Source organism: Bubalus bubalis, chromosome 7 (genome assembly GCF_019923935.1).
Source record: "Bubalus bubalis isolate 160015118507 breed Murrah chromosome 7, NDDB_SH_1, whole genome shotgun sequence".
NCBI classification, from domain to species: Eukaryota; Metazoa; Chordata; class Mammalia; order Artiodactyla; family Bovidae; genus Bubalus; species Bubalus bubalis.
This window is the reverse complement of record NC_059163.1, coordinates 14,689,228-14,708,968: the sequence shown is the minus strand read 5'-3', so window position 1 is coordinate 14,708,968 and position 19,741 is coordinate 14,689,228. Positions and strand designations below refer to the sequence as shown.

The 19,741-nt window shown below is 51.0% G+C and overlaps 1 protein-coding gene across 2 annotated transcripts in view; it reads left to right on the top strand.

Moving 5' to 3' along the window:
* Nucleotides 1-19,741, top strand: part of PPP2R2C (protein phosphatase 2 regulatory subunit Bgamma) — a 165,865-nt gene that overhangs the window by 109,380 nt on the left and 36,744 nt on the right. For both annotated transcript variants that reach the window (XM_006051833.4, XM_006051834.4), the window contains exons 4-5: nucleotides 1,745-1,857; nucleotides 7,415-7,592. In XM_006051833.4, the coding sequence (XP_006051895.1) occupies nucleotides 1,745-1,857; nucleotides 7,415-7,592 (291 nt within the window). The remainder of the gene's footprint in view (nucleotides 1-1,744; nucleotides 1,858-7,414; nucleotides 7,593-19,741) is intronic.

The window sequence follows — 19,741 nt, the reverse complement described above, 5'->3', positions numbered from 1 at the left end:
ATTGTTTGGGCTGCGTACTTGTCAGGGTTCTTGGAGAAACAGAACCAATAGGATGAATGTCTGTGTGTGTGTGTGTGTGTGTGTGTGTGTGTGTATGTAGACAGAGATATGGATATATATGTAGATACAGATATAGATACATGGTGTCATTTGCTCAGTTGTGCCCAACTCTGCAAGTCCATGAACTGTAGCCGGCCAGACTCCTCTGTCCATGGAATTCTCCAGGCAAGAATACTGGAGTGGGTTGCCATTTCCTTCTCCGGGGGATCTTCCCAACGCAGGGATCGAACCAGGGTGTCCTGCATTGCAAGCAGATTCTTTACCATCTGAGCCACCAGGGTAGCCCATATATATACAAGGAGACGTTTATCTTCAGGAATTGGTGCACACGACTGTCGGGGCGGGCAGGTCCCTAGTCTGCCGGGTGGGCTGGAGACCAGGGTAGAGCCGATACTGCAGCTCAAATCTGAAAGCCGTCTGCTGGCAGAGCTTCCTCTTCCTCCCAGGACCTTGGTTTGATTCGTTTTGTTTTCCGCTAAAGCCTTCAGCTGATTGGAGGAAGCCCACCCACACTGTGGAGGATAATTTACTCTGTGGATTTAAATGTTAACCTCATCTTAAAAATACCTTCAGGGCAATAGCCACACGTTTGACCACATTATCTGGGTAGCGTGGCTTAGCCATGTTGATGCCTACTGTGAACCATCACAGCTGGTGAAGACGACCCTTTTGATTTTCTTGGCAGGGTTCCAGAAAAGTGAGGCTTTGGGAGAGTTCTGGATGGGTGAGATGCTGCTCAGAAATAGGAAACCACTTAGGGATTCCCTGGTGGCTCAGAGGGTAAAGCGTCTGCCTGCGATGCTGGAGACCCGGGTTTGATCCCTGGGTGGGGAAGATCCCCTGGAGAAGGAAATGGCAGCCCACTCCAGTATTCTTGCCTGGAAAATCCCATGGACTGAGGAGCCTGGTAGGCTACAGACCATTGGGTCGCAAAGAGTCGGACACGACTGAGCGACTTCACTTCATTTCACTTACCCTCTTTGGTCTGCCCATGAAGGATGAAGAGCAGGAAGCTTCGTTAGGATGGTCTTTGTGGAAATCAGTTGAGAGACTGATAACTGCCCTTGAAAGGGCCATGCCCTTTGACCCAGCAGTATCACCTTTGTGATCAATTGTGAGGAACCACCCACTCCAGTGTTCTTACCTGGAGAATCCCAGGGACAGGGGAGCCTGATGGGCTGCTGTCTCTGGGATCGCACAGAGTCGGTCGGACACAACTGAAGTGACTTAGCAGCAGGAGCTTTCCCACTCCTGGTTACATGGTTACAGATGTTCCCTTAGCAAAGATGGGCACATCAGTCTAGAGAAGGAGTTAAATTCGAAAGAACCTACACATACAAGAGGGCTTCCCAGGTGGCTCAGCAGTAAAGAATCCATCTGCCAATGCAGGAGACGCAAGTTCGACCCCTGAGTCAGGAAGATCCCCTGGAGAAGAAAATGACAACCCATTCCAGTATTCTTGCCAGGACAGTCCCATGGACAGAGAAGCTTGGTGGGCTGCAGTCCATGGGGTTGCAAAAGAGTCAAACTGAACTTAGCTACTAAACAAAAACAACAATATATCCAAGAACAGGATAAGGTTAAGTTGCTTGTGGGTTGATGCATCCTTATCTAGTGGGTTAAGTGGGTCCTTCATTCTCTGTGCCGGCACTCATCATGTGTCCTATTTGTTCTGTTTTTAAAGATAAAACTATCAAACTATGGAAGATTACTGAACGCGATAAGAGGCCCGAGGGTTATAACCTGAAAGATGAGGAGGGGAAGCTTAAGGACCTGTCCACGGTGACGTCACTGCAGGTAAGACATCACACACGGCGGTTTCCTGCAGCAGGGAGCAGTCTGTGCTTTGTTTATTACACAGTGAGGATCTCATAACTGGAAGGGCCTTTGAGATCTAAATCACTGTCAGGTTCCTATCCCGAACCTCAGCTGGGCTGCTCCTTGGTTTCTTTCCCAGCAAAGATCATCTTTCTTCTAGAAGTCATGTGACGATGAGGGGAGGCGATGCGTCTCCAGGAAGTACTCTCAGTTTAACCCGAGGTGGAGAGCATGTCCTCTAATTCCTTATTAACCAGAGAGGGAAACAGAGGCCCAGAGACAGGCAGCGACTCACCCAGAGCCACTCAGCAGAGCAAGGGGCAGAGCCGGGAGAACCCATAGGCAGAGCTTTGCGGGTTCCAAGCCCTTTGCCAAGGGGCAGAGTGGTTCCTGGAACCTGCAATATTTGCAGCCTTTACAAAGGATCAGCTGCAAAGATTGCCGTTGACGTGAGAGCAGCCAGGAAGGTCAGGTGGTACAGCCATGCGAAGGCACTCTTGCTCCCAACTCGACTAAACGCAAAAGGACTCATCTTTCTTCCGCAGAGAGGCTGTGAGATATGAAGGAGTTCTGGAGTTGCAGGACCTGGGTTCAAGTCCTGCCTCCGCCGCCTCCTGCTGGGGTGACCCTGGGCAGGGCTCTCAGCCTCCACGGGCCTCTGATTCCCCATCTGGAACAAGAACAAACACTTTGTGGAGAGCGTGTGTCTCCCAGGCACTCTGGCTATAAAAACCCATTCAGTTCTCAGCAAACTCCTGTAGAGTGGGTACATGATTGTCATCCCCATTTTACAGATGAGCAAACTGAGAGCTGGATCCAAACCCAGGGAAATCTGGCTCCAGAGTCGGCATCGCAGTCTCCTCCGTGAAAGGGAAGTGAGGTCCCTGCCTCACAGCGGAGTCACAGACATGGTTATCGGCTTCCTGCGGGAAGTACACGGAGGCCACCTTGTCCCTCCCTGACTTCCAGAACCATGCCAGGAACAGAGTGGGTTCTTTCAGTCACCCATGTGTTTGCTGGAAGTGATGCCAGATGCATTCATTCGATCATACTTATTGAGCACCTGCTGTGTGCCTGGCCATGCAGTGAAGGACCTGAGTTCAGATCTGGTCTAAGTTTTGGACAGGTCCTGCTCAGGGAGGGGACCTCAGAGCCCCAAGACTGGGTGAGGTTCAGCATCAAGAGGTGACTGCTCTCCTCGGCCTATTTGAGATGTGCTAGGTTCACATCTCATAGAATGCTTTCTCCCCGGGTTCTTACCTTCCCTCTGCGTGTGTGATGCTCCGAGAGGCAGTGGTACAGCCTGGCACCAGGGCGGTGCTACCCACTGCTGCTCCAGTGGCCATGGGCACTCCCCTGCTCTGGGACTCATTTTCCTCACCAGCAAACTGGAGATGCTGGCCCGTTTTTTCTGCCACGACTTAGTAGCTGCCTGCCCAGTGGATTCATAAATATGAAATGGTAATCAATGTTGTCCCCAGAAGGAGGAATAAATGCTTAAACACGCTGGTCTCTAAATGATTGGCAAATTGCACACATAAATTCTGAGAAAGAGGGGAAGCCAATTAGCTTTGATGCTGAATAACAGGAGTGAGGGTGCCCCCTGCCCCCCTCACCTCCCAACCCCAAGAAAGTTTATGAGGGCTTCATCTGGTGGGAGGATGCAATTATCACCTCTTGATTGGCCTGGCATTTGCGTGAAGCCAGTGGCCCATGGGAATCTTGTTTATTTCTCTCCCACCGTCTGAGATTTTTCTCTGCATGTCACACATATCCCAAGCTGGCAGTTGACTCTAAACTAAGGCTGGAGGAGAAGGAAGAGGGAAAGAACCTGACTGCCTGGGTCTCTCCTTATCCAGCCTCTCACCTTCTCTCCTCCCCATTTCACCCAAGTCTCCCCAACCCTGTACAGCCCTCTACCTAATCTGGCCCATTCATGCTGGAAGCAGCTATTATTTACTGAGAGCCTGCTCTGTGCTAAGCCCTGTGTTCCGGGGTCCCAGAGCTGAGCAAGGTGAGACTGAGTGCCTATCCTCTAAAAGTACCCAGCCTTCCAAGGAAATAGACATGTAGTCACCCCCAAGCTGGAGATCAGCTCTGTGACGCAGGGATACACAGATAGGCCTTTCTCTACCCTATTTGGTGAACTCCTATTCATCCTTTAAAACCCTATTAGCCTCCACCTCTGTAAAGTCTTTTCTACACAAGCCAGATAAATCCTTATCCTTCTCTGTCCATTCTGGCCTTTTGTGTCCCACACTACTTTGTCCTTACTGATCATGTGTCTGTCTTCCTGCCCCTCATCTTGACTAGACTGTCCATCTGACAGGGTAGGGGTAAGGGAGAAAGTTTTATTCATGAAACCTTCAGGCCTTCACAGCAGTTATCTCTTCCCTCTTCTTCTCCTTTCTTTACTTAACAACTTTGAAATTTGGTCTGAGGGTGGTAGTGTCTGGCTGGAGCACTGGGTGACCTGTTCTGAGGTTGTCAGAGGGAAACACTGTTGCTGGGATGAGGGATTACTGGCTGTGGGAGCCCCAGGCCCAGTTCAAGAGTAGGAGGGGTCAGAGAAAGTCCCCTGGGCCAAGGATATTCTCTTGGGTCCCACATGAGCCCGAGTTCAATCCCCACAGCATGTCTCAACCCGATCCCATACATCACTTCCTGGTCACCCTTCCAACCTAGCATCAGCCCCTTCTACCCTGTCATCCTGCCCCCTCACCTGTTTTATTTTTCTTTGGAGCACGTAGCACTACCTGAAACCACCCCCCCGCCCCAGACACACACACACACATACTCAGTCTATTGTCTTTTCTCCCACATGAATGTAAGAAGCAGGCTCCCCATCGCCTGACCCCTCCCACTTCTGATGGGAGTCATGCCTTTCTATTAATACCTAGTGCTTGCTCCTGGAGCTCAGGAGCCCTGCAGCTAGCTGCCAAAGGTCTGCATTGCCCTTCACTTAAACCTGCTGTCTTCCTCACTCCAAGCCTGGCCTCGCTGCCTCTCTCTCGGACACAATTTCCATTACCCCTACAGCAGCGCCCCTCAACCCCCGACTGCCCAGGACCCACTCTGGAAACTGTGGCTGTGTGAGCCCTGGCCTGGCCACCCCTGGCCACACCCCGAGGAAGGGGGAAGAGGGTACTGTGTACCCTGGAGCGATGTTCCAGGCACACTTGACCTGCATTAACTCCTAGATGCCCTGAGCAGGCACTGGCATCACCCTGGTTACAGATAAGGAAAGTGAGACCCAGAGAAGTGAAATCTGCAGTGGAGGTGATACCAGTAAGCGGCGGGCAGGGTTGAAGTGGCAGTCAGGTTTCAGGTCTACACCTTTGCACGGTGATACCCTCGGGGGCAGTCACACCTGACTTCTGGTCCTGGCTCTGTCATTTTCTTCCTCTGTGGCTTAGGAAGTCTGGTTCATCTTGGCATCTAGTTTTCTTATTGGTGATGTGGGGATGGCAATGTCCAATTCCTGGACATCGGGCCCGGGCCAGGACTGGGAGACATCAATGAGGCCGTGCCTGTCTGTCTGCACCTTTGAAGACCTCACGGTTTACTGGAACTGGGAGTCCTGCCCAACACACCCCGAAGTGCATGCTGAGAGCCCTAAGAATGGTGCGGTGTGTGCAGCATGCTAGGGGTGAGCAAGGGTGTGACACCCCAGCAGTCAGGCTGCACATCCAAGGGGCTATAAACTCCAGATGTTGCAGGAGGATTTGGGGTTCACTAGGAGAATCCCATGGACAGGGGAGCCTGGTGGGCTAAAGTCCATAGGGTCGCAAAGAGTCAGACACCACTGAAGTGACTTAGCACGCACAGGTGTCCCAAAGGGGTGAGCATTCCAGGCAAAGGGCATGGAGGGAAGCAAAGGCATGCTATCTGACGGTGTCTCCAGGAGTTCGTACCTGTTCAGCTAACACTGGCGGCTATCACAGCCGCAGCATTCCAGGGCAGAGCACACAGAAATGTGTTTCTCACTCATGGAAAGCTCTGGTTGGGCATGCTGGATGGCACACCGCTTTCCTACAAGGACACAGGCTCCTTCCATCCTCTGTGCCTCCATCCCTAAAGCTTGGATCCTCACCTTCCGGCTGTGGATGGGGAAAGGGGCAGAGAAGGTACTGCTGCTGCTAAGTCACTTCAGCCGTGTCCGACTCTGTGCGACCCCATAGACGGCAGCCCACCAGGGTTCCCCGTCCCTGGGATTCTCCAGGCAAGAACACTGGAATGGGTTGCCATTTCCTTCTCCAATGCATGAAAGTGAAAAGTGAAAGTGAAGTCGCTCAGTCGTGTCCGACTCTTAGCGACCCCATGGACTGCAGTCTGCCAGGCTCCTCCGTCCATGGGATTTTCTAGGCAAAAATACTGGAGTGGGGTGCCATTGCCTTCTCCGAGAGAAGGTACAGCTGCCTCTTAACTGCCTTGGCCCTCAAGTGCAGGGCATCACTGTATTCACACCCCATTGGTCAGAACAGTCATGTAGCCACACCCAGCTGCAAGGGCAGCTGGGAAATGTAGTCCCTGTCTGGGCAGCCAGTTCCCTATGATCAGTTCAGTATCAGTTTAGTTGTTCAGTCATGTCCAACTCTTTGCAATCCCATGGACTACAGCATACCAAGCTTCTCTGTCCATCTCCAACTCCTAGAGTTTACTCAAACTCATTTCCATTGAGTCGGTGATGCCATCCAACCATCTCATCCTCTGTCATCCCCTTCTCCTCCTGCCTTCAGTCTTTCCCAGCATCAGGGTCTTTTCCAATGAGTCAGTTCTTTGCATCAGGTGGCCCAAGTATTGGAGTTTCAGCTTCAGCATCAGTCCTTCCAATGAACATTCAGGACTGATTTCCTTTAGGATTGACTTGTTGGATCTCCTTGTAGTCCAAGGGATTTTCAAGAGTCTTCTTCAACACCACAGTTCAAAAGCATCAATTCTTCAGCGCTCAGCTTTCTTTATAGTCCAACTCTCACATCCATACATGACTACTGGAAAAACCATAGCTTTGACTAGACGAACCTTTGTTGGAAAAGTAATGTCTCTGCCTTTTAATAAACTTTCTAGGTTGGTCATAACTTTTCTTCCAAGGAGAAAGCGTCTTTTAATTTCATGGCTGCAGTCACCATCTGCAGTGATTTTGGAGCCCCCCCCCCCAAAAAAAAAAAAATAATAAGGGAACACAAATGTTTGGTGGACAATCTGGCTCTGCAACAGGGTCTTCTTCCCTTTTAGAAATGAGGAAATTGGGGGCAGGAGGGTTTAACCATTCATTCAAAGTCACATAGCAGGCTCAGAACCAGTCCCAGGAGGCAGTGCAAAGGAGGTAGGCATTCCTGCAGGGCTGGCACAATGGACATAGCCACGTGGCACTGCTTACTTCTGATCCACGCAAGATGGACACTCACTGGTCACACTCCCAGCGTTTTGATCACGCGGCCCTGGATGTTTCCTGCCAGCACCCCTCCCCCATCGCCTTCCCCTGCCCCCAACCCCACCCCCGCCCCCAGCTCTGACCGCCCCTCCTCTCCCACAGGTGCCCGTGCTGAAGCCCATGGACCTGATGGTGGAGGTGAGCCCGCGCAGGGTCTTCGCCAATGGCCACACCTACCACATCAACTCCATCTCCGTCAACAGCGACTGCGAGACATACATGTCCGCGGACGACCTGCGCATCAACCTCTGGCACCTGGCCATCACCGACCGGAGCTTCAGTATCCTTTCCTGCCGCGGCCCCGCCGCCGACTCTGCGGGCTGGGCGCCCCCGGGTCAGGCATCAGTTGGCCTGCTGTAAGGGGCTGGCTCGGAGGGCTGCCGCGTTGTTCCGCCTCTTCAGGGGGGTGCCTCCTGGCTCACAGTGTGAGCGAGGCCCAGGTTTGGGATCATGATGAGTTTATTTATGAAAACTTTAAAACTGCAGCTGCTGAGGGTTACCTTTGACCCTTCACCTCCTCCAGGGGTGACCCGCATCATCTGGGGGCCTCACAGGGGACCAAGAAGGAGATGGAGACCTGGGTAGGCCTCCACAGTGGTGGTGAGCTGAACCACCAGCAGAGTAGGCCTCACATGCCCAGAATAAAGTCCAGTAGAAAAGAGACTGGCTCTCCCTGAACTGTCCCACCAAGCTCCCAGGTGGCACCCCACGGGCTCTGATTGGGCCTCAGGGACACCCCTGAACCCATTACTGTTGGGGATGCAATGCTCTGCTTGGCCAGGCCCCTCCCTGGGCTGGAGGGGTCAGCTCCACCCCAGGATGGTGTCTAAATGTGGGAAGGGGTGGTCTCCTGGGGAAAAACAGGCACTGTTCCAGGAACTGGGGGCCCCTGAGATAGGTGGCACAGACAGAAGTCCACTGCCATGCCTGACCTGCTTCCCAACAGAAAAAGGTGAGGTGCCACACAGGAGCTCCAGGTCTGTGAATGGGGCAGGTGTGGGACTCACAGGACTGTAGCTGACCGTCCTCAGCTCTCTGCGCAGCACTCTACACTTTACAAAGTAGCTTGTCATTCACAACTTCACTTGGTGTTCATGGTGGACATAAAAGCTGCAAAGCAGTGGCAGTGATATCATAGCCCATTTTATACATGAATAAATGCATGCTCAGAAAGATACCTCCCCCCACCCCCCGTCAGGGACAGAGTCCCATGGCCTGGCCCAGTGCTCTCTGCCCTGCCCTCGGGCTGTGGTGTTGGGACAGTGACTCCCACCTCCTAGAGCCTGGGTTTCCTTATCCTAGGACTAGGGTGGGGACGGTAACCTCTGCCCGATCCATCTTCCTGCACTGTTGTAAGGACTGTGAATGCCAAGGCTCTTTAAAAATTACAAAGCCCTGCAGCTGTGTAAGGGGTTATGTTTCATTTCATTCATTTAACCATCAATTCCTCTTCTGTCCCAGGCCCCATGCTGAGGTCCAGGGACACAAGGGCGAATGAAAGAAACTCAGCTTCTTCCTCAAGGGCACCGCTGGGGGCACACAACTCTGACCGGGGTGGTATCAGAGATGGAAGCCTTGCTTGTAACTCAGGTCTGCACTCTCTTCCTGGGCTACCAGGGAGGACTGAGGAGGGGGCAGGGTTAGGATGCTTCCAGTGGCTTGAGGAGGCTGCTGAAGGTTCCAGGGTGGGTGGGGGTTTGTGGGTACGCATGATGAAGCAGAAAAGTGGGAGGTCAGGACAGCTGCAGCAGGCCTGGTTGACAGTGTGAGTAGGGGACATCCTCCTGGGGACCACCGTCTCCAAACATTGGTCATTCGCAAACCCCTTTTGCAACTATGACTCTGTCTGTACACGGTGCATTATTTCATTTTCTTTTCTAATTTTTCTCATTTTTATTAATTTTCTTTAAATTAAGTGGCTTTAATTTTACCTAAATCAGTGCATTTGGAAAGGAACATTAATTTTACTACCACAAATGGAAATAAAATGTATCAACACACATAAGTAGGAGGGAGTCATAGAGATAAATGCCATGAAAACAAAACAAGGGGAATAAAATCCATCCTCCACCCTGTCTGGTAGATCTTTCCGTGATGATGGGAATGTTCTCTATTTGCATTTGTAGGATGGTAGCTGCAAGCCACGTGTGCCTGTGGAGTACCTAAAATGTGGCTAGGGTGACTGAGGAGCAGAATTTCTCATTTAATTTAGTTTGAAAGAATTCATGCTGCTGCTGCTGCTAAGTCACTTCCGTTGTGTCCAATCCTTCACAACCCCATGGACTGCAGCCTGCCAGGCTCCTCTGTCCATGGGATTTTCCAGGCAAGAGTACTGGAGTGGGTTGCCATTGCCTTCTCACTTTGAGTTAAATAGTCACATGTGCAGACTTTATAAATGTGTGTTAGACGAGGCTGGTTCTTTGTGTCAGACCTGGGGATGAGGAAGGGATTCAGGTGTTAGAGATATGATTGCACAAATAGATACCTTCTCCCTCATTCAGTAAAAAGACTGGAAAGTAATGGACAGCCTTGCTTGGTGTCTGGATCTGTGTTCTGAAAACTGTCCACCTCCTAACTGCTGTCAGGTGACAAGAAGCTACTGATGTACCCTAAGGAGAGGAATGGGCTTCCCTGGTGGCTCAGATGCTAAAGAGTCCACCTGCAATGCAGGAGACCTGGGTTTGATCCCTGGGTCAGAAAGATCCCCCGGAGAAGGGAATGGCAACCCACTCCAGTATTCTTGCCTGGGAAATCCCATGGACAGAGGAGCCTGGTGGGCTACAGTCCATGGGGTCACAAAGACTTAGACACAACTGAGCGACTAACACTTTCACATCACTTTTCACTTTAAGCAGGGCATTAGTACTGGTCAGCTTGCAGAGGGGTCCCTCAGGCTGTGGGTGTATGTTGTGGATGGACTGGATTCTAGCAGATAATTCTGGAAGCCAGGTAACTGAGTAGACCAGGGAGACACGGACCTGGGTAGGGTAGAGTGTGGCCATGGGCAGGAAGCCGTGAGATAGATGGATAGTTAAAATGATATTTGTAGATATGGGCCTGTATCAGAACTGTCTTTTAGACCAAGGTGGCCACAGGGCATTGGAACAAGTTAGTTGTTATTAAGAAAAAAGGACTGATCCATCCCAGGACCGCAGGCAAATCTGCCAGTCATTACCATCAGCTTCGTGTGCCATATCCACTCAGTGGAGAGCATGCCATTCACTAGTATACTTATTGAGCCCCTACTGTGCGCTAGGCCCTGTGTTGTTGTTGTTCAGCCACTCAGTCGTGTGTGGCTCTTTGCAACCCCATGAATCTGCAGCACACCAGGCTTCCCTGTCCTTCACCAGCTCATGGAGTTTGCTCAAATTTATGTCCACTGAGTCAGTGATGCCATCCAACCACATCATCCTCTATTGTCCCCGTCTCCTCCTGCCCTCAATCTTTCCCAGCATCAGGGTCTTTTCCAATGAGTTGGCTCTTCCCATCAGGTTGGCAAAGTATTGGAACTTTAGCTTCAGCATCAGTCCTTCCAGTGAATATTCAGGGCTGATTTCCTTTCGGATTGATGGTTTGATCTCCTTACAGTCCAAAGGACTCTCAAGAGTCTTCTCCAGCACCACAGTTTGAAAGCATCAATTCTTCAGCACTCAGCCTTCTTTATGGTCCAACTCTCACATCCATACATGAATACTGGAAAAACCGTAGCTTTGACTAGACAGACCGTTGTTGGCAAAGTGATGTCTCTGCTTTTTAATATGCTGTCTAGGTTTGTCATAGCTTTTCTTCCAAGAAGCAAGTGTCTTTTAATTTCCTGGCTGCAGTCACCATCTGCTGTGATTTTGGAGCCCCCAAAAATAAAGTACAGGCTAGGCTCTGTATCCATTGCTTAAATTCGAGAGATAAAGATCCATATCCTCTTGGAATAGACATATAATTTAATGTTGATAAACCATTAATACAATAAACAAGCAAATATCCAGTGCATGAGCAGGTGATAAGTGCTATGAGGAATGAGAGGGACCAGAGAGCATGGCAGTGTGAGTTTTTCTCCAGCCCCGTTTTCTTTCATGTCTGCAGATGCCCAGTGGATGGAGAGGGAGCCAGGGTGGTGGGTTTGCAAAATGAAGATGCAGACGTGGGGCTGATGGTATATGCAAGGGAGTGAAAATAGTGGTTGGTCCCAGAATCTCAGCCAGCGGAGGAGGTGAGGGCTGGAGGGCTGGAGGTGAGGGCATCAGTGGATTGGGGGTTTGCCATGGGCGACCAGAGAGGCTTCTTTGACTGCAGATCCTGCTATGTGACTCTGTTAGACCTGTGTATAGACCCTAATTTTGGGAAAATGAATTGTTAGTTGATCCAAATACACAAGTGTTTTGGCCGGTAAGGGAGTATGAGCATTATAGCATGCTGGTGATGCCAGGGCCGGGCTCACGGCAACCCTTGTCTGTAGGACCTAAATACCAATTAGGCAGACAGAAGGGGCTGAGTGGAATCTCCAGGGCATGTGGTGGCTGTGGAGACATCCCTTGATTAGATCAGCTCATCAGGGACCCAGGTTGCATGAGGCACTCCCCATGGCCTGCTGCTGCTTCGCTACCAGAGTGACAAGACACAGGGACCCAGAGCAGAGAGGCCTGGCACCGTCCCATGGCATCCAGCCTCCCCCTGGCAAGAAAGGTGTCAGAACTGTGGCTTGTAGGTGTGATGACGAGTCTGCTAGTAGCTGAGTAATTAGAAAAGGTGTTTCATTTCCAACCTAGGAGGAGGCCAGAAAAGCTGCTGTGACTCCACGCTGAGCTGGGGAATTGCTCTGAATTTTGAAATACCTTTTGAGCGAGTACTTCCTGGTGGACTCGGGACCTGGGGGCTCACATTCCTTTAACTCGTACTCTTCAGTGTCTTGATTTGCTCTGGTGCTGCTGTTCAGTCCCCCAGGCTCCTGGGAGCTTTCTGCTGTGTTTCCATCTCCTTGTGTCCAAACAGTAACACTTTCTAACTAACACACGTGCTAACACACATGTGTGCCTAACACGTGCTAAGGCACTTCAGTCACATCTGACTGTTTGTGACCCCATGGACTATACCCTGTCAGGCTCCTCTGTCCATAGGATTCTCTAAGCCAGAATACTGGAGGGGGTTGCTATTTCCTCCTCCAGGGGATCTTCCTGACCTTGAGATCGAACCCACATCTCATGTCTCCTGCACTGGGAGTCTGGGTCGTAACATTTTCTACTTGGGTAGAATTGATTTTCAGCAAAGGTTTTAAGACAAAAGGAAATCTTTTTAATAAAGGAGAAAAAGTGGGCATTATTTTGACCAGTAAGAATAGTGATAGAGTGGATTCAGAGGACCTTTCCTCTTATAATTCTAGAATCGGCTGCTCTGAACAGAGGAGGGGAGACTGGTACTTCCTGAGCCTCCACCGTGTGCCAGGCACATACAGGGTGCTGTGCCTTCATCTGTCAGCAAGGCCCCAGCCTCCTTGCCCTCTTTCACCCACAACATGGAAAGAAACGCCAAGCCCTTTCCATTCTCCCCCGATGGCTCTGGAATCCTGCTCTCCTCACCCTGACCAAGGCTCAGCTCAGGCTGCACCATTCCTTTCTGGACCGTTGCCTGAATTCCACCTTGCCCGCTTTGCCCAGCAGTCAGCCCTCCACAGAAGCTGCGAGAATGGTTCATCACCATCTCTGGTCTGACCACATCAGTCCTCTTGGTAAAGCTCTCAGTGGCAAAGCCATCTTGTGGTAAAGCCATCAGCTTCTGGAGAATGTCCAAATCCCTCCACAGTACGCTGCAGCTCTTGGTTACCCTCACCCGCCCCCCACCCCTCACTCACCTCCCCTGGGTCTCGTGTATCAGGCTTCCCCACACCTTCCGGTCATTGGGTTTCCCCTCATGCTGGTGGATGAGGGTGGTGCTGTCTTCCCTGCATCATCCTTTCTCCTTCCAGTCACCTGGTTGGCTCCTGTTTGCACACAAGCATCACTCACAGCCCCCTTTGCCTGGTCACTTCTCCTCTGTCCACTCTGGGCCCCTCTCAGGCTGCTCTGAGCCCCTCTGGGCCCACATTCCCGGGTCACACTGGGATTTTGTCATCTGTTAGTAGGAACATCTCGTCAGTTTTCTGATGAAACTGCTGTGATGAGGAACCCGGGCTGAGGCCTCTCTGTGTCCCCACACATAATGGAGGGCCTGGCACATGGTAGGGGCTTATGAATGGTTGCAGGTGGTGATTTTGGAGGAAGTTCCCAGTTTCCACAGTTCACAGGTCTTCAGATGTAGATGCCTCCTTGTAAGTCTGGGCTCCAGCATGAGGGCTCTGGGACCCCAGACACTAAAGAGAAGCAGCTGGGCTCTGGGGTCTGGCAGAATTGGGCTCAGATTCGTTGCCTTATCTCCTTTGCCATCAATTTCAGTTATTGCAAAATGGGCCAATTTTCTTATCATGTGGATATTTGTAAGGAATAAAGGGATCATTCGCATAAAGGGGTGTGGCAGTTGGCTGGCGTTAAAGCCCCCTTAGACCACTCCTTATGCTCCTCAAATACTTAAGGCTGCTTTTCATAAAATCCCTGCATCTTCTGGAATAGTTGAAGCCCCTTTTCCCCAGTGCCATCACCACATCTGTTTAAACAACCTCTCATGTCCTTTAATACCAACACTTTGAATCTCTGAGGCAGTGCTGGGTGATTTTTCTTGAGTCTGAAACATCTTAGAGGTAACAGATTGCACAGGAGGCCTCAGCTGACGGACCCCAGCTTTATTTTTAGCACCTGGAGACTTGTATAGATGGTTCAATTGATTTTTCTCCCCCCTGAGCGATCTCTCATAGTGGAAGCTGGCACCACACCAAGCCACAGCCTGGAACAAATTTCTAATTCTCATGTATGGAGCAGGTGCTGAAGCTCGGCTGGATGGTGAAGCAAATCCAAATTCTTAGTCAGCACCCAGCCACCTGTGGGCTGGGCTTGTTCTCTGCACAGAGAGCCAGAGAGGGGAACAACCAAGGCTCCTCCCCATGCTGAAACCCTAAAGCCTGGGGTTCAACCCTGCCTTCAACACTCCCTTGCCCAGTGACTCTGCCTGTCACTCAGGCTTTCTGAGCCTCGCTTTTCTCTTCCATTTGATAGGGTGTGCCTCCTGTGCTGGGGGCTGTGATAGCAGAATGGCTGGTGAATATAGAGCCTGATGTGCTGTAGGCAGGATCCACATAGACCCATGACCACTGTTAAGAACCTTACAGGCTGCCTCTTCTCACCCTGCCACAGAAAAGGAAAGTGGGGTGTGTCTACACACAAATGCCCCGAGTCTGAATCCCCTAGGTCGGCTTTCCACACAGAAAACACACTGTTAAACTGTTATCAGCACCACTGCTTTGGCGGCTCAGGTTTGTGAGTTTCCATTCCAGGGGATGGCGCGTGCACGCTGTCCATGGTGCTGACTCCATAGGATCAGTGCTGCCTCCCATCATCACCGTCATCACCCTCATCACCCCGCACACCACCTTCACCTCTTACTAAGGACTTACTCTGTGCCAGGCAGTGCTCAATCACTGTGCACATATTCACCTACTTAATTCTCCCACATGACTGTAGAGCAGGCATGATTAACATCCCCCCTTTACAGGGGAGGTAATTGCCATGGACAGAGGAGGGCTACAGTCCATGGGGTTGCAGAGTCAGACATGACTTAGCCACTAAACAAGAACAACTAAGCCACAAAAAGGTTAGGCAATCTACCCAGAGTCACCCAGCTGGCAAGTGGGTGGGATTCAGACTTGGGGCATCTGAACACAAAACTGTGCACATCACCATCATGCCACACTGCTTCTCGGTCATGATATTAACAGTCCCCGTGACAGCCATGTTATTGCACATTTTTCTTGCAGGCACTGAGCTGAGCGCACTGCACTTGCTACCCTTAATCCTCATGGCAGCTTGTGTATGTGGTGCTGTCATTCCATTATGCAGCTGTGGAGATGAGTTCTGAGAAGTGAGGGCACTTGCCTGTGGCTCCTCCTGGCCCTGGTCACTCAGATTGCCTTTCCATTTCCATCCATGCAGTAGTTTCAGGCTCTCATTTTAGATCCTAAGGTGCTTTTCACACTGTTGCACACTCACACTGTTGCAGGACAGAGTGGAGATTAATTCATTACATAGGTGACCAGATGCATAGGCTTTGGCAGCTGTAAGATGTTTCTAACATTTCCTCTGGGTGGTGGGACATACAACTCTATCATGCTTCCTGTCCCTTCCTGAAAGGCCTCCATGGCACTTGTGTAACACACTCCTGATTAACCTCCACTTTGACCCCAGGCTAGAACTCTGTCACCCACCCTCTCTGTCTCCCTCTTAGGGCTCAAGCAACCTGCCCTCTCTCAACTCCTCACCCTTATACTTCCTCATCACCTGGAACACTTCTTCCAGCCCAACCCTCTGCCTGGATAACTCCTACTCACACTCTGGCCTCAGCTGAATGCCTTTGCCTCAGAGGACCCTTCCCTGACTCTCCAGACCAGCTCAGGGCATAGTTACAAATCTCATCACAGGTGTCCTTTATGTGTCTCCTGGAGCATCCATCATGGGGCTAGTATCTGATTTCACTGCTGGGCTAGGAGCCCTGAAAAGTCAAGACAGGATCTAGTTTGCCCCTTCTCAATGCCATGGAAGGGAGCCACCTAGGTGTGCATCCCAGCTGTGCCCACCTTGGGTTTCCCCTCCCAACCCTGAGTTGGATGCAAACCCAGGCATGTAATCCAGCACAAACCCTCACTGTCCATCTAGGGTGCAACGAACATTATACCATTTGCAACCTGCTTAATTTCATGTCTGTTTCAGAAGACGAGAACTCCACTGATCCTAACTACCTTTAATTGTTGCTCAAAGTACCAGCCATGTGCTAGGTCCTTATCTCCTTGATGAAGGAGATGTCATCTCCTTAAACTCTTCACTACAGCCGTGCAAAGCAGATGGTATCCACTCATTCTACAGAGTTTTGCAAACAAGCAGGTCACAGAGAGGCTGAGAAGTTTTCCAGAGGTCACACAGCTGTTATTTGATGGGGCCTGGTCCGTCCAGCCCTGGTTTTTGTGACTCAGAAGTCAGAGCTTTCTTGCCTATCTAAGCATCTGGGAATCACATAAGCTGGCCTGTGGTAGAGGTGCACAAACTACTCATCACAAAGAGAAAACACTCCAGGGTTTCAGTGAGCCTGTGCAGTGAGCAGTTACTCAGAATGGCTCCTCTTTCATGGACGTGCGTGGCCCCAGCATTTTCTCAGAGTGAGATTGCTCCATCATAGTTCATAAGATTCTGAGCAGAGAAGAGAAGGAGGTTGTTATGGGCTGAATTTTGTCCCCCCGCCAGAAAAAAAAAAGCTGTATATTGAAGCTCTATCCCCCAGTGCCTCAGGATATGACTATATCTGGAAATGGGTCTTTAAAGAGGTGACTAAGGTAAAATGAGGTCACTAGGGTGGGTCCCAATCCAGTGTGACTGGTGTATTTATAAAAGGAGGAGCCTGGCACACAGACACACCCAGAGGGGATGATCACGTGAGGACACAGGGAGAAGACAGCCATCTGCAAGCCCAGGACAGAGGCCTCAGAAGGAACCAACCCTGCCAACACCTTAATCTTGGACTTCCAGCCTCCACACCATGAGAGAATAATTTTCTATTGTTTAAGTCACCCAATTGTGCCATTTCACTATGGCGACCCGAGCAAACTGATACAGAGACACAGGTCGCCAGGAACCTCCTATAGAATCTTGCTTGGTTAGTGGAGTGCCCATACCTCATGCTTGTAGCCAGGTCATCTTTTGGAGAAAATTTGCTGAAAAAAAGCAGCTTTGCTGGCCATGCCCCAGTGAAACTGCCTCCACATGCAGGAGGCCTTCCAGGCCCCTCCATACCAGCATCCTTGGGGAGCGTGTGTGGGAGGTCTTTTGTGGTGTGACCTTTCGCAGAGCTGCCTCCATCCTTACTCCTGCTTGGTCACCATGGTAACAGCCTCCCCTTCCTAAGAGCGTGCTCCTACAAGGACATCTGGATAAATCACACTTTGCTGTGTTCAGTCAGTGGAGCCCAAAGCTACATCCTTCTCATCATGGAGCCCTTGCCCACTCTCAACATCCAGCTTGCCCAGGATGCAGCCGGTCCAGCAAGCCCCAACAGCAGGGTCTTTGGGGGTGCTGACCCCATGGGAGAAGTCCATGGTATGTGGAGGTACAATCACTTTGGAACAGAGCGGACAGTGGGAGCAACAGTTAAGAAGGCTGGAAGTTAGGAAGCCAAGATTCATCCTTGCTCTGCTTCTGCCTCTGGCCCTGGGCCGGTCACCTCCCTGTCCTTGCTTCCCTCTCCTCCTTCATGGGATTGGAGGGTGGGTGGTCCCTTTCTGCAAGGATGCCCAGGTGCCTGGCCTGCAGGGGGCTGCCCTCACCAACTCTCCAAGTGTCTGATAGTGTCTCCAGGCTTAGTTGCTTGCTGTATCTTCAGAGTCACTTGTCACAGCATAGCCACTCAAGCCCGTCCCGACATTAGTTGCTACTTGTGTGATTCCTGGGTGTCCGTGGAGTGCTTTCCATACCCGTTTCTCATTGGAGCTCCTCCCTGAAACTAACCCATGACATTTATTCATTTCATGTGCTGGACTCATTTTATGGTGAGCGGAGATCTACCCGGGGAATGATCACACAGCACTTGTGCCTGTGATCCTGGGTCGGGGAAGGGAGACTGAGGTTCAGAGAGCTGAAGCTCAGAGAAGCGAGGGCCACAGAAGTGCAGCCACCTTCTCTCCCATGTTTCAGGGCCCTCCAAGTGAGATCCCACACAGTGGTGTGGCTTCAGACCAATGATCGGCCAAGGTGCCAGGTGCCTGTGTCCAGCCATGGGTTTCAGGGCATCAGGAGATGCCCTTGGCAGCAGGAGATGAAGGCGTTTCTATAAAAATCCCCTCAAACTTGATGACTCTGCAGAAGACCCACCTGAATTACATTCCTGTGTCCTTGGCAAGAAGAACCACAGACTTCACTCTGGGATGGAATAAACCCTTGTTTCTGAGCTTTACTGACCTCCAGGCATTTTACAGACTGGTAGTAAAGGGAGGCTTCTGTTACAACAGCAAGATTGCAACTCCTCTTCTAAACCCCAGGGTCAGCAAAGAGTAGCCCAGCAAGGAGAGGTGGGTGCAAGAATTGTATAAAGCTTGATGGGAACACTGCCACGCCCATTCATTTACATATTATCTGTGGCTGTTTTTGCATCACAGAAGCAGAGTTGGGTAGCAGGAGGAGATCTTGTGGCCTGCTGAGCCTGAAATATTTCCTTTCTGGCCCTTTACAGAAATTGTCTGCTGACTGTGGTGTGGAGGGTTGACTTGTGCTTGTTCACACAAGCACCGAAGGAAAAGGGGCTGGAGCCAGGCAGCTGCTAGAAGCAGTGCCAACTTCCCAGGCCCCCTCCTGCCCACCCGCCCACACTCCCAAGGCTGGGCCTTTCCTCTTCTGCTCCTGGAGCCTCCGCCCACACTTGTCCAGAGAAGCTGAGTGACTGGCCCAAGGGAGTCTCCACATGGATTAAAGGCAGATTTGAGCGTGGAATCCAGGCTCCCTGGCAGCCAGTTCCACACTTGCCTGCAGTGTTAGGGCATGTTCCTTCTTACTAGTTCACTTACAAAGCACTTCTCCACACCAGGCCCTGTCCTCAGCACGTCATCACATGCATCATCTTAATTATAGGAGGTGGACTGAGGATTTACAAGGAGAGACAATGATTTATCATAAGAAATCTTGTAACTGAATAATTGGCTTCCGTGGTGGCTCAGTGGTAAAGAATCCACCTGCCAATGCAGGAGACGCGGGTTCAATCCCTGAGTCAGGAAGATCCCCTGGAGTAGGAAATGGCAACCCACTCCAGTATTCTCGCCTGGAAAATTCCATGCACAGAGGAGCCTGGCAGACTACAGTCCATGGGACCACAGAGAGTCGGACATGACTGAATGACTAAGCACACACACTACCCTAGGAGGTAAGGTGTGGTGGTGATGGTTTAGGGGTTTCCCTGGTGGCCCAGTCAATAAAGAATCTGCCTGCAATGCAGAAGGGTCAATCCCTAGGTCGGGAAGATCCCCTGAAGAAGGAAATGGCAACCCACTCCAGTCTTCTTGCCTGGGGCATCCCATGGACAGAAGACAGGGGTAAGGTATACCATTGTCATTTGAACTTGGGGAAACTGAAGCACAGAGAGGTCTAGAAACTTGCACACACAGCTAGCAAGCAGAGAGAGCCTGGACTCAGCCCTGGGTTGTCAGGTTGTTCTCACCCCATTCTTCTCTGTCTCCCAAGTCACAGCATATTGCATATTGTAGATGCTGGAGCTCAATTCTGCTGCTGTCCCCAGCTGGCCCCCTTCTGCCTGGCCCCG